Genomic DNA, 12,643 nt, shown 5'->3' on the forward strand with positions numbered 1-12,643 from the left:
GAAACCACAGATAAGATCGCACAGATACGGGACCGCATTAGTGCGGCTCGTGACCGGCAGAAAGCCTACGCGGATCGAAGCAGGAAACCTCTAGAGTTTGAGGTTGGTGAGATGGTTTTGTTGAAGGTATCACCCTGGAAGGGGGTGGCACGCTTTGGGAAGCGTGGAAAGTTGAATCCGAGGTATATTGGACCGTTCAAGATCTTGGAGAGAATCGGGTTAGTAGCATACAAGTTGGATTTACCTGCCGAACTGAATGGTGTTCACGATACATTCCATGTATCCAATCTGAAGAGAAGTCCAACTCAAGATACCGTTGCCATTCCTACCGACGAAATTCATGTTGACGACACGCTCCATTTCGTTGAAGAACCTGTTGAGGTCACGGATTGGAAAGTAAACAAGACCCGCCGGAGCAGTGTCAAGCTCGTCAAAGTTCGTTGGAATGCTAGACATGGTCCTGAATTCACCTGGGAGCGTGAGGACCGAATGAAAGAGAAATACCCCCACTTATTTCCTGAGAACCCTGCTTCTACAAGCAGAACTTAAAATTTCGGGACGAAATTTTTCTAACGGGGGGAGAATGTGACAACCCTCACTAAACCAGGTATCCGTACGATTTAATTAATAAATAATTGCTGCTTAATTACTGTGCTTAACTGAAATTGCCAATGAACTGCTACTTGATTTCTAGCACTTGTATATTCCTGCATCATACTTTGATTTCCATCACTAGATTATTTACACGTTGAACCTTAGTGACAAACATGATGCCTAAAGCACAGTAGCATTAGAACGGATAACCTATTGAACATGCTGATAAAGCCAGCATCAGGCAGACACTGCCTCTAAAGGCCTGTATGAGCCAGAAATATTTTACTACACCCATAGTGAGTGTAGGGATACAAGGGTTGTAGAACTGCGTCTCTAGGAATAAGATATAATGATTGGATGTGCCTAAAACGTACTCTAAAACATGATTTTCTCGACACTTGGTTCTACGAAAATACCACTTGCAGATACGTAGATCCGCTAGTTTTAAATACTATTTTACAAGTAAAAACACTTTTACACAAGTTCATGTTTCTCGTGTGGTAGAGTTTCACCTTTTAACCCTTGTACCGATAGAAACAAGCTTATGTCAAGATCTATGATCTTAACAAAGTTGGGTTAAACGATGATCCGAGCCACCACAACGTAGATCGGGCCTAAATAATCACCATATTTAAACACTACAACTTTTACACAACTTATGATCTTTTAACCAACAAGATTCATGTTTTAGTAAACTTTAAAGATTCAAAAGATAAGTTTCCGACTTTTAACCGTTACAAATCTTATTAACCACTTTAGATATGTTCGAGAATGAGTTTTAAGTGTTATACCTCTAGCTCGGGGCTAGGGAAGAATCTAGGCGAAAATGTGGTGGATAAAAGCAAGGTAACGAGGTCCTTCCGCTTCCGTTTGCTCCAAGACTCCTAATACGTGACCCGAAAGACTTGTGTATGCTTGGAATGAAGAGAGTGGAAGTCGAAAATGGATGTGTAGACAAGGGGGTGTTCGGCCGTAGCTCTTGGAGAGGGAAAGAGAGAGAGTTTTGAGTGTTTTGTGGAATGTGATAATCTCATATGTAATCACAAGTATTTATAGGCAAAGTTAGTGTGTTTATCCTTTGGTTTTCATGTCTTCAAGATATGAGACATCATATAATATTATAATCAAGATGGTACTTCACTTGGTCACATTGTGACCGATCGGCCCAAGGGGGGGGGGTCATTTGGTTCGATTTCAATCATATAGTTAGTGTCTAGTTACTTTAAACCAAGTTAGATTAGGGGTTAACTCGGTTAGTGGTGTGATCCGTTATAATGCGGGTGTTAGGGTAATCAGGGACCCTAACTGGCTCAGAAAAAGACCAATAATATTTTTGGCAATATTTTTATGTTCCGGGTATAGTCCGGTTGTTCGGTTGGATAGTAATCCGTTAAAGTGCTTAAGCAAGCTTTTAAGCGTCGTTAATAATATTTTTAGTGACACTATTTATTCTACAAAGTGTCAGGAATATTTTCCTCATGTTTTGGCACTTTATTAGTTAGCCAGAAGCTAGTATGTTAATAAAAGTGCTGTGTTTTGTGCTTAGAGTACGTTTTAGGCACATCCAATCATTATATCTTATTCCTAGAGACGCAGTTCTACAACCCTTGTATCCCTACACTCACTATGGGTGTAGTAAAATATTTCTGGCTCATACAGGCCTTTAGAGGCAGTGTCTGCCTGATGCTGGCTTTATCAGCATGTTCAATAGGTTATCCGTTCTAATGCTACTGTGCTTTAGGCATCATGTTTGTCACTAAGGTTCAACGTGTAAATAATCTAGTGATGGAAATCAAAGTATGATGCAGGAATATACAAGTGCTAGAAATCAAGTAGCAGTTCATTGGCAATTTCAGTTAAGCACAGTAATTAAGCAGCAATTATTTATTAATTAAATCGTACGGATACCTGGTTTAGTGAGGGTTGTCACATTCTCCCCCCGTTAGAAAAATTTCGTCCCGAAATTTTAAGTTCTGCTTGTAGAAGCAGGGTTCTCAGGAAATAAGTGGGGGTATTTCTCTTTCATTCGGTCCTCACGCTCCCAGGTGAATTCAGGACCATGTCTAGCATTCCAACGAACTTTGACGAGCTTGACACTGCTCCGGCGGGTCTTGTTTACTTTCCAATCCGTGACCTAAACAGGTTCTTCAACGAAATGGAGCGTGTCGTCAACATGAATTTCGTCGGTAGGAATGGCAACGGTATCTTGAGTTGGACTTCTCTTCAGATTGGATACATGGAATGTATCGTGAACACCATTCAGTTCGGCAGGTAAATCCAACTTGTATGCTACTAACCCGATTCTCTCCAAGATCTTGAACGGTCCAATATACCTCGGATTCAACTTTCCACGCTTCCCAAAGCGTGCCACCCCCTTCCAGGGTGATACCTTCAACAAAACCATCTCACCAACCTCAAACTCTAGAGGTTTCCTGCTTCGATCCGCGTAGGCTTTCTGCCGGTCACGAGCCGCACTAATGCGGTCCCGTATCTGTGCGATCTTATCTGTGGTTTCCTGTACCACTTCAGGACCAACTAATTGTCTATCACCTGCGTCTGCCCAACAAAGCGGTGATCTGCACTTGCGTCCATATAAAGCTTCGAATGGCGCGGCACCAATACTGGTGTGGTAGCTGTTGTTGTATGAGAATTCAACCAAAGGCAAATGTTTATCCCAGCTACCGCCCAAATCCATCACACATGCTCTCAGCATGTCTTCTAACGTCTGAATCGTCCGCTCGCTTTGACCGTCGGTCTGCAGGTGAAAAGCAGTGCTCAGATTCAACTTTGAGCCAAAAGCTTCCTGGAAGGATTGCCATATCCTCGATACGAACCTTCCGTCTCTATCAGAGATAATCGAGAGAGGTACTCCATGGCGTGTAACAATCTCTCTCATGTAAATTTCGGCCAGTTTGCTCGTATTATCCTTCTCTCGGATAGGTAGGAAGTGTGCTGACTTTCGTTAAGCGAAAATATAACTGTTCTTTTGTTATAATATACATTTTCTCGTCATTTAACCCGTGTAATACACGGGGTTGTAAGCTAGTTTCTTATACAAGCAAACACAATTGTAAGCTAGTTTCTTATACAAGCAAACCACTCTTGTGTTAGATTTTTGCTTGGATTCAAATACAGATAAAGAAGTACCGGTACCGTTTATAATAATCAAAAAACGAAAAAAGAGCCCTAAAGTTTCATTTTGCCTTAGGCCTCCAAAAATGTTAAAACGACCCTGCTCTCTAGTACCAAATTGTGAACACCTATACCATACTTGTGTATATAGACATTTTCAATTACCTTTCCAACATCAGCAACTCACCAGAAAACCTTTTCACCTCTGAAATTAAACCTTTTCACCAGAAAAGCTAATCAATTTTTTATTGTAATTTTTAATGTGACTCTAAAGTATTAGATTATCAAAATTATAACCTTAACTTAAGTTCAGTTTACTACCATTAGAGAGATCTAAGATCAAGAGACTACTAATGAGAACAAATTACAGATTTAACACAGAAAGATCCATGCATGCAATACATTTTAAGACAAACAAAACACGCAATGGAACCGAACCGAAACAAACCAAACCGAATCATCCCTACCAATCAACAAGTAGAATAAGTATGTCCATAACACGGTCCCGTCTTCACGTCATTCAAGATCGGATTTAAATTGGCAACTTTAGAAGACATGGATATAGACTTTTTTGAGTAATACAAGTAACCATCTTCATACTTTGACTACCTTTTGACCGATTCCCATTCTTCATATCTTATCAAGCTTTTCAGCTTTCACCACCGGATTAGCCTTGGCAATGGCATCACGACCAGCACCTCGGTAATCAAACGGACACTCGTGTTTATCAGAGTAACGATGAGCAGAGCAGAAAAGATTACCGCATTTGCAGTTGAAGCCCGTTAAGCCAACCCGTTTACGACAAGTGGAGCATCTCTTGGGTCCCACTTTCACCTCGGGGACTTCACTTGAAGATGAGCCGTCAGAACATGCTTGAAGTGGAAACACATTCAACTCCACCGGTGTGGCGGTTTGGGTTGCGGCGTTGATGACATCAGCAGCCGCAACATCCTTTCCGACATCACTCCCTGAACCACCCCCGTTGATGATGTCATCGATGGATGAAGTTGCAAGTTTGGCATTTTCTTGCTTCAATATCATCTCTCTGTGGCATTTGGAGCACATGTTCATGGTCGCCACACTCCCGAAAAAGCCGCAGTTGTTGACGCAGAGAATGGGGCCCTCTGGAGCAGCTGTCTCTTTGGTAGATTCCATCTGTATCAAATTTTATGTACAAATTTAATCGAGCATAAAACTAAACGTAATGATCGTGGATCTTTTTTTTCCATGAAGAAACAACTTAAAAAGGGTCGATTTATTTAGGGGATGTTTGGATTGCATATTAAAGATTATAACAGCTGTTTCAATATGTGCTTCGGCTAATTCTGTAAAAACTTAAGAACTTTACCATACTGGCATGTGTTACTAACTACAAAAAGCTTTAATCAAACAGCCATAATCGCTATTATATTAAAATATATTATATAATGTTAACCGAAGAGCAAGCATATGTCAATCCAGTGTTACCTATATCAGCAACGCGAACAAATTAGCCAAGCTGTCAAGGTAAGTTTTTGCCAACCATATTATGGTAACTTTATAAATGCATATATCAAACTCACTTACTCTCTAAGAGGGTGTTTGGGATTACGTTTTGAAGTGATTATTTGATTATTGCGTTTGTAAAACATAAATAACCTAAAAAAGTGTTTGGATGAAAAAGTGATTATCTGCCTCCAAAACGCAGTTTTGGAGAAGCATGTACCTACATGCTTTTTCAAAACGCAGTTTTGAAAACGCAACACCAAACACCCCCTAAGTAGCACAAAGTATGAGACGTATTTAACTGGTCATGAACAGATACGGCAATCGTTTTCAAACTTGCTGATACAGTATTTTAAATGAGTATGTAACTTGGGTTCAAAACTTCTATATATCGGTTACGATGCATCCCTTAATTTTTTTTATTCAAGCCAGCTGTGGAACAAACCAGGATGTTTCCAGAATGAACACGGACAATACTAAGAATTATAACCAATCAAGAATTCAAGATTCAAGAGTACGGATTCTGAACATATAACTTGAAAAATTTACATAATTCACAGTTAATATCTACATTAAAGCGTTTGATGATAAGAGTTTTAAAGCATTTTCCATTCAGAGAAGACTGAAATTAATGGATACATCCGATTGCCATAAATATGAACTTGTCGGTTTTAATGCTTTAAAATTTTGTCAACGTTCTTATTAAACAAACCAAGAAAATATGCAACAATCAAAACAGTCGGAGCAAAACCAATACTGCAGCAAATATACAATTGGATACACATCTCATAATCTAACGAAGAACAAATAATATAACCCCATATATACGATTTTACAGGCTATCTATGTTTCTAAACTATGATCATCATTAACATACTAGATAAACGTACAGATAGTGTATAGACTTCACGACACTCATAATTATATGCCAAGATTGAGATAGAATAACAAACCATGTATGTGTGTCTTCCAACCGATCATGGTACGAAAGGAGAAGTTCCAAAAAAAATTCATTTAATGGTAAGAACAATAACTATTCAGAACTACGAAATTTAAACATATAAGTTGAATTTTTACAGAAATCGCAGTTAATATCTACATTTAAAGGTTCGATAAAAGTTTGAAACCTTTTCCATTGGAAAAAGTAGCAACAATTAAAAGCTTCATCTGATTGCCATAAATGTACTATTTCGTCGGTTTTAAGGCTTCAAATAATTTATCAAACACTTTAACAGAGGTATAAATTTATGAAGTTTGTTAATTCGTCCACTTGTATGATTCAAATTGTACATAACGATTCAATCTTGATGTTCTTACACAAAAGACAAAAAAAAATAACAATGGAACAGTCAAAACATAACCATAATCTAACAAAGAACAAACACTAAAACCCTACACATCCATCATCACGTACGATTTTACCGGCTATCTAAATAACGCTCATCAATTCATTCATAGAGTAAATAAACATACAGATAAAGTATAATTGTATAGACATCACAACACCCATAAATCTACGCCAAAATCAGGATAGTATAACAAGCCACTTGTGTACTAGTTTGTTATCCCTCAAATTATGGTTCAAATCAATAATCGAACGAACGGGAAGGCTCCCAAAACGAACTCGTATAATGGTAAAAACAATATAATTAATCATAACTTAAAAATTTTACTATATTTACAATTAATATCTAGATCGAAACGTCTGATACGAATTTTTTAAAGCACTTTCCAATCTAAAAAGGCAACCAACAGAATATCCATCCGAACGCCGTAAAAATACGAATTTGTCGTTTTAATGATTCAAAAATTTATCAAACACATCAAAGGAGACCTATTATTGTCAAGTTTGTTAATTTTCCCAAGAATATGACTCAAATTGAACATTACTATTCAATCTTAAATTCTATGCAGTTAATATCGGTGATATATCGGTTATATCGGTCATATCGTTCCTTAGTAAACTATCGGTGTCAAATATCGGTCAAAATATCAGTACCGATATTATCGGCGATATTGACCAATATAACCAATATATCACCGATATTTGACCAATATAACCGATATATCACCGATATTTGACCGATATAACCGATATATCACTGAATTATTGGTGTTAAATTGCTATATATATATAAATTCTGCATTATATTAAAATTACCGATATCCCACAGATATCTAACCGAAATAACCTATATTTCAAATATCGGTCCTTGACCGATATCCGATATTTTACCGCATTAACTGCATAGATCTCAATGTTCTTAAACAAATAAACCAATGAAACAGTCAAAACAAAACCAATACTGCAACAAATATATATAATTAAATACACACACCATAATCTAACCAAAAAAAAAACAAAACATAAACCCCCAAATATCCATCATAACACACAATTATACATCCTAATTACCTTTCCAAATAACGCTCATCATTTCAACAATCGTCTCACCATTCATAAAGTAAATAAACATACCGATCGTATACATACTTCACAAAAATCATAAACACAAGCCACAATCGTAACACAAAACAAACAATTAACAAAAATCAAACGAAACCCTAATTTCAACCAAAACAAACGAAATTCGTTTCAAATTCATCCAAACAACCACACATCAACAACCAAAACCGATCTCCACAACAAAAACAAACAGAATTACATCGATCTCGATGACTAATTTTACATATCATTATTAAAACAAAAAAGATGAAATTAAAGGTGTAATATGAGAGAGAGAGAGAGAGAGAGAGATGTGAATTTGACCTGTGATTGGATAGATTAAAGGATGATCGAAGCAATTGAAATTGTTGAAGAGGAGAATTGGATTGTGGATTTTGAAAACGGGGGTGGGGAGATGTCATGAAATAATTGTTGAAGGAGTCGGTCTGACCTATTTAAGACTGGCTTTCTTCCTGCCAACGAAACGTTTTTTTTTTTTTTACTTTTTTTTCTATTGTTCCAGTCGGTGAGGCCCAAATTTGCCTTCTGCTAACCACTACTTTTTTTTATCATTTTCCCATTTGATTTTTTTATCTCTATTTCTTTTTTTTATTTTGAACTAGGTTAGAACCCCGTGTAATACACGGGTTGAATAAATGTAATTTTATATATCAAATAATATAAAATATATCTTTAAAATCTTATTTATTACATGTGTTGATTAAATGTAATTTTATATATTAAATAATAAAAAAGTTATATCTTTAAGAACCATGTGTATTGTACGGGTTGAGTAAATTTAATTTTATAAATTAAATAATGAAAAAAGTTACATTTTTAAGAACATCATGTATTATATGGGTTGAGCACATGTAATTTTTTATACCAATCAATAAAAAAATATATCTTATTATATCTTTATACACCCTGTGTATTATAAAACCTTTGGACTAAACTGACAAAATGGCTCAAACCACAGGGACTAAAATGACATTTAACTCTTTACATTATATTAATTTATATTTAGTGTACATCTTTTGTTAATGTCAAGATAAATAATTTTGAAATCTAATAAATATTTTAAAAGATTATATTATCTCCTATTCGAATTGTTTAAATTTAATTTTATAATTATCTTTTAATTAATATTAATTATCTATAATTAATTAGGAGATAGAGATGAGAAAACTAAAAAATAGATGACTCAAATGAATGACATGTGTCCAAAGTTGGAACTATTTTTATTATTTGATATATAAAATTACATTTATTTAACCCGTACAATATACGACGTTCATAAAGATATAACTTTTTATTATTTAATATATAAAATTACATTTATTCGACCCGTGTAATACACGAGGTTCTAATCTAGTAATAGTATAAATAATTTATTTATCATTTTTTGTATGAATGAATTTTCATTTATCATTTTTTGTTTTTTATATGAATGAATTTTCTGGAAAAAGTTCCACTTTTAGAGGTTGCTTACTGGAAATGTACATGATATTATAGATAAAATATTTTTAACGGGTTTAATGATTTCATCTACATACGTGGATTGTTAACTAAATAATATTATTCTATATATAAATAAGCAAACTTTTTCTGCATAACCACTTGTAACATGTGTTTTGAGAGTTTCTCAAACAAAAACTTGATTTTTTAATTTTAACCCAAAGATTTTTACCTTTTATAATTTTAACCCTACATAATTTGTTTTTTTAACTTTAACCCAAACTTTTCATTACTTTTAACCCAAAGTTTTTACCTTTTGCAATTTTAACCCTACATAATTTGTTTTTTTAACTTTAACACAAAACTTTTCATTATTTGTAATTTAACTTCACAATTTTTGTCACTTATACTTTTCATCTTTGGCAAATTTTCGGTTTACGTATAGTTCTTAATTTTTCGAGTTAATACGACGCAACGTACAAGTGTGGTTCAACTTTTTTGTGTTTTGTTTCAAATTTTGCAAGTTGATACGACGCAACGTACATGTGTGGTTCAATGTTTTTACCTCTATTTTTTCATGTTTGACAGGTTTGTCGTAACACGCAGACCCTAGGTCGAGTCAGTGTTGGTGGTCGATAACGGTTGTGTGACATTAGTACTATTTGACATCGTTTTACGCCTCGTCGCGACACGGCGTGTGCTTTGGGGGTTTTCCAAAGAAAAAATCGTTATGCATATGATTATCGTAACCTTGGCTTTGGGGGTTTCAAAAAAAAAGATTTTTTTTTACTTTTCACCCAAAATACTTTTTGTGCATAACCACTTGTAACATGTGCTTTGAGAGTTTTTCAGAAAAAAACTTGATTTTTTAATTTTAACCCAAAGGTTTTTACCTTTTACAATTTTAACCCTACATAATTTGTTTTTTTAACTTTAACCCAAACTTTTCATACTTTTAACCTAAAGTTTTTACCTTTTGCAATTTTAACCCTACATAATTTGTTTTTTTAACTTTAACCCAAAACTTTTCATTATTTGTAATTTAACTTCACAATTTCTGTCACTTATAATTTTCATCTTTGGCAAATTTTCGGTTTAGGTACAGTTCTTAAATTTTCGAGTTAATACGACGCAACGTACAAGTGTGGTTCAACTTTTTTGTGTTTTGTTTCAAATTTTGCAAGTTGATACGACGCCACGTACATGTGTGGTTCAATGTTTTTACCTCTATTTTTTCATGTTTGACAGGTTTGTCGCAACACGCAGACCCTAGGTCGAGTCAGTGTTGGTGGTCGATAACGGTTGTGTGACATTAGTACTATTTGACACCGTTTTACGCCCCGCCGCGACGCGGCGTGTGCTTTGGGGGTTTTCCAAAGAAAAAATCGTTATGCATATGATTATCGTAACCTTGGCTTTAGGGGTTTCAAAAAAAATGATTTTTTTTTTAACTTTTCACCCAAAATTATTTCATAAATTACTTTTAACCCTAGGTCGAGTCAGTGTTGGTGGTCGATAACGGTTGTGTGATATTAGTACTATTTGACATCGTTTTACGCCCCGTCGCAACGCGGCGTGTGCTTTGGGGGTTTTCCAAAGAAAAAATCGTTATGCATATAGTTATCGTAACCTTGGCTTTGGGGGTTTCCAAAAAAAATTGATTTTTTTTTTTACTTTTCACCCAAAAGTATTCCATAAATTACTTTTAACCCAAAACTATTTGTTTTTTTACCTTTAACCCAAAACTTTTTATCTTTTGCAATCTATCCTCACAACTTTTTTAACTTTCAACTTTGGTCCTTTACAGTTTTCATTTTCCGCAAATTTTTCGCTTTATGCTTGGTTCTAAATTTCGTGACTTAACACATCGCAACGTGCGTCTTTGGTTTAACTTTTTTACGTTGCGTTCTAAATTTTGCGAGTTAACATGACGCAACATGCGTGTGTGGGTGAATGTTTTTACATCGTCTATTTTTCCCCGTTTGACAGGTTTAACATAACGTGCGTGTCCTAGATCGACTTAGTCATAACTAAAGAATCCCCGCCGCATTGCGGCGGGTCTCAATTCTAATTGATAATAAAAATTTGTGTTAGATTAGATTTTAGATTTGATTAAATATTATTAATAATAAAAATTTGTATTAATTTAGATTAAATATTATTATTATTATTATTATTATTATTATTAATTTTAATCAATTAAATGAGAGAATGACAAGTGTCCCAAAACAGGTTTCTTTTATTATATAGTATAGATTTGAAATTTGAATAAGTTGATTGGAGAAATATGATGTGAGGATAATAGTTAGCACGGTTTGATTTGATTTGGTTTGGTTTGGTTTGGCATTATTTTGGTTTTTGATCGGGAGCTACTGAAAATGGTTGATTGATTGAATCGTTGATTTCAGTTTTGTTTATCGTTTAGATGTATATAATGGTTTGGTTAATTGATTTACAAGTGAACATATTTATTTTACATGTCTTGATTGGATCGGTTTTGATACGGATTTAGGTTCTAACATATATGAAAGATTTTACAAATTCAATGCGTAATACGACATGAACTTTGAGTTTTGACAAAAATAAAAGATATGGCAAATCTCTAAAATCGTAATTTTGTTTGGTTTAGTTAATTGTCGGTTTCCTTCTGGTAGTGGTCGGTTTCTTTACTTCATACGAATTTATTCAGCTCGGTTAATTTGATTTTGCAGATGTTTATACCAAAATCGTCTATACACTATTCTTTTCTTTCGGTAGGGATCTGTTCATGATCTTCACAATATCTTGTGACATTTGCAATTTTCGAACATTGTACAATTTCGATCATTTTCTTATTTAATAAAATGTTATATTTTATTTACAAAATACGTAATCGTATGATCGTGCGAAACGATATTCACGACATATTCGAAACAAAATCCAAGTTACACATGCCTTAACACCTTTATATAACCTAAATAATTGGGTTAAAGGGGATAAAAATGACTAAAATGCGATAACACAAGTCCTGGGGCCAAAACTGCCAAAATGCAAAAAACATTTGGTCTGAGAGGGTCTTACGGACCGTAAGACCCAATCTCTTACGGTCCATAAGGGACACCCAACACAGCAGAAACTACCTGGCAGCAGCCTGCTGATTCCTTGGACTCCAAGCTCGCGATTTTTCCACCAATTCACCTCCTTTGGACATGTGTGATGACACTCATCAGTCCATAACACCTCATGGGACACTTGGCTTGATTTGGTGATCATTTGATCACTATAAATAGCCTTGATTATTGTCCATTCAAACTTGCTCATTTCAAATTTCTTTCTCCCATCTCCTTGCAGCTTGTTTCTAGGGCCGTTCAAAAAGCCCGTGGTTCGAGACTCGCTCGAAGTTCGCTCGAAAAAAGTTCGAAAAAAGCTCGGTTCGAAGTTAGCTCGGTTTTAAACGAGTTGGCAAACCGAGCCGAGCCCGAACCAAGGTAGGTTCGATTCATGGCTCGCTCGTTATTTGGCTCGTTGGCTCATTTAAATTAAACCTCA

General features: G+C 35.2%; 1 protein-coding gene across 1 annotated transcript; it reads right to left on the reverse strand.

The window, feature by feature from the left end:
• Positions 1-4,060: 4,060 nt before the first annotated feature.
• Positions 4,061-8,139, reverse strand: LOC110885510 (zinc finger A20 and AN1 domain-containing stress-associated protein 8). Its single transcript, XM_022133209.2, has 2 exons — positions 7,982-8,139; positions 4,061-4,881 (listed from the first exon to the last, which is right to left on the reverse strand). The coding sequence occupies exon 2, from the start codon at positions 4,879-4,881 to the stop codon at positions 4,357-4,359; it is 525 nt and encodes a 174-aa protein (XP_021988901.1). The 5' UTR covers positions 7,982-8,139; the 3' UTR covers positions 4,061-4,356.
• Positions 8,140-12,643: the final 4,504 nt, after the last annotated feature.

This window comes from Helianthus annuus, chromosome 10, assembly GCF_002127325.2.
Source record: "Helianthus annuus cultivar XRQ/B chromosome 10, HanXRQr2.0-SUNRISE, whole genome shotgun sequence".
Classification (NCBI taxonomy): domain Eukaryota; kingdom Viridiplantae; phylum Streptophyta; class Magnoliopsida; order Asterales; family Asteraceae; genus Helianthus; species Helianthus annuus.

Bases quoted from the DNA above. Each gene is read 5' to 3' on its own strand.
- LOC110885510 (XM_022133209.2), bottom strand. From the start codon at position 4,881: ATGGAATCTACCAAAGAGACAGCTGCTCCAGAGGGCCCCATTCTCTGC.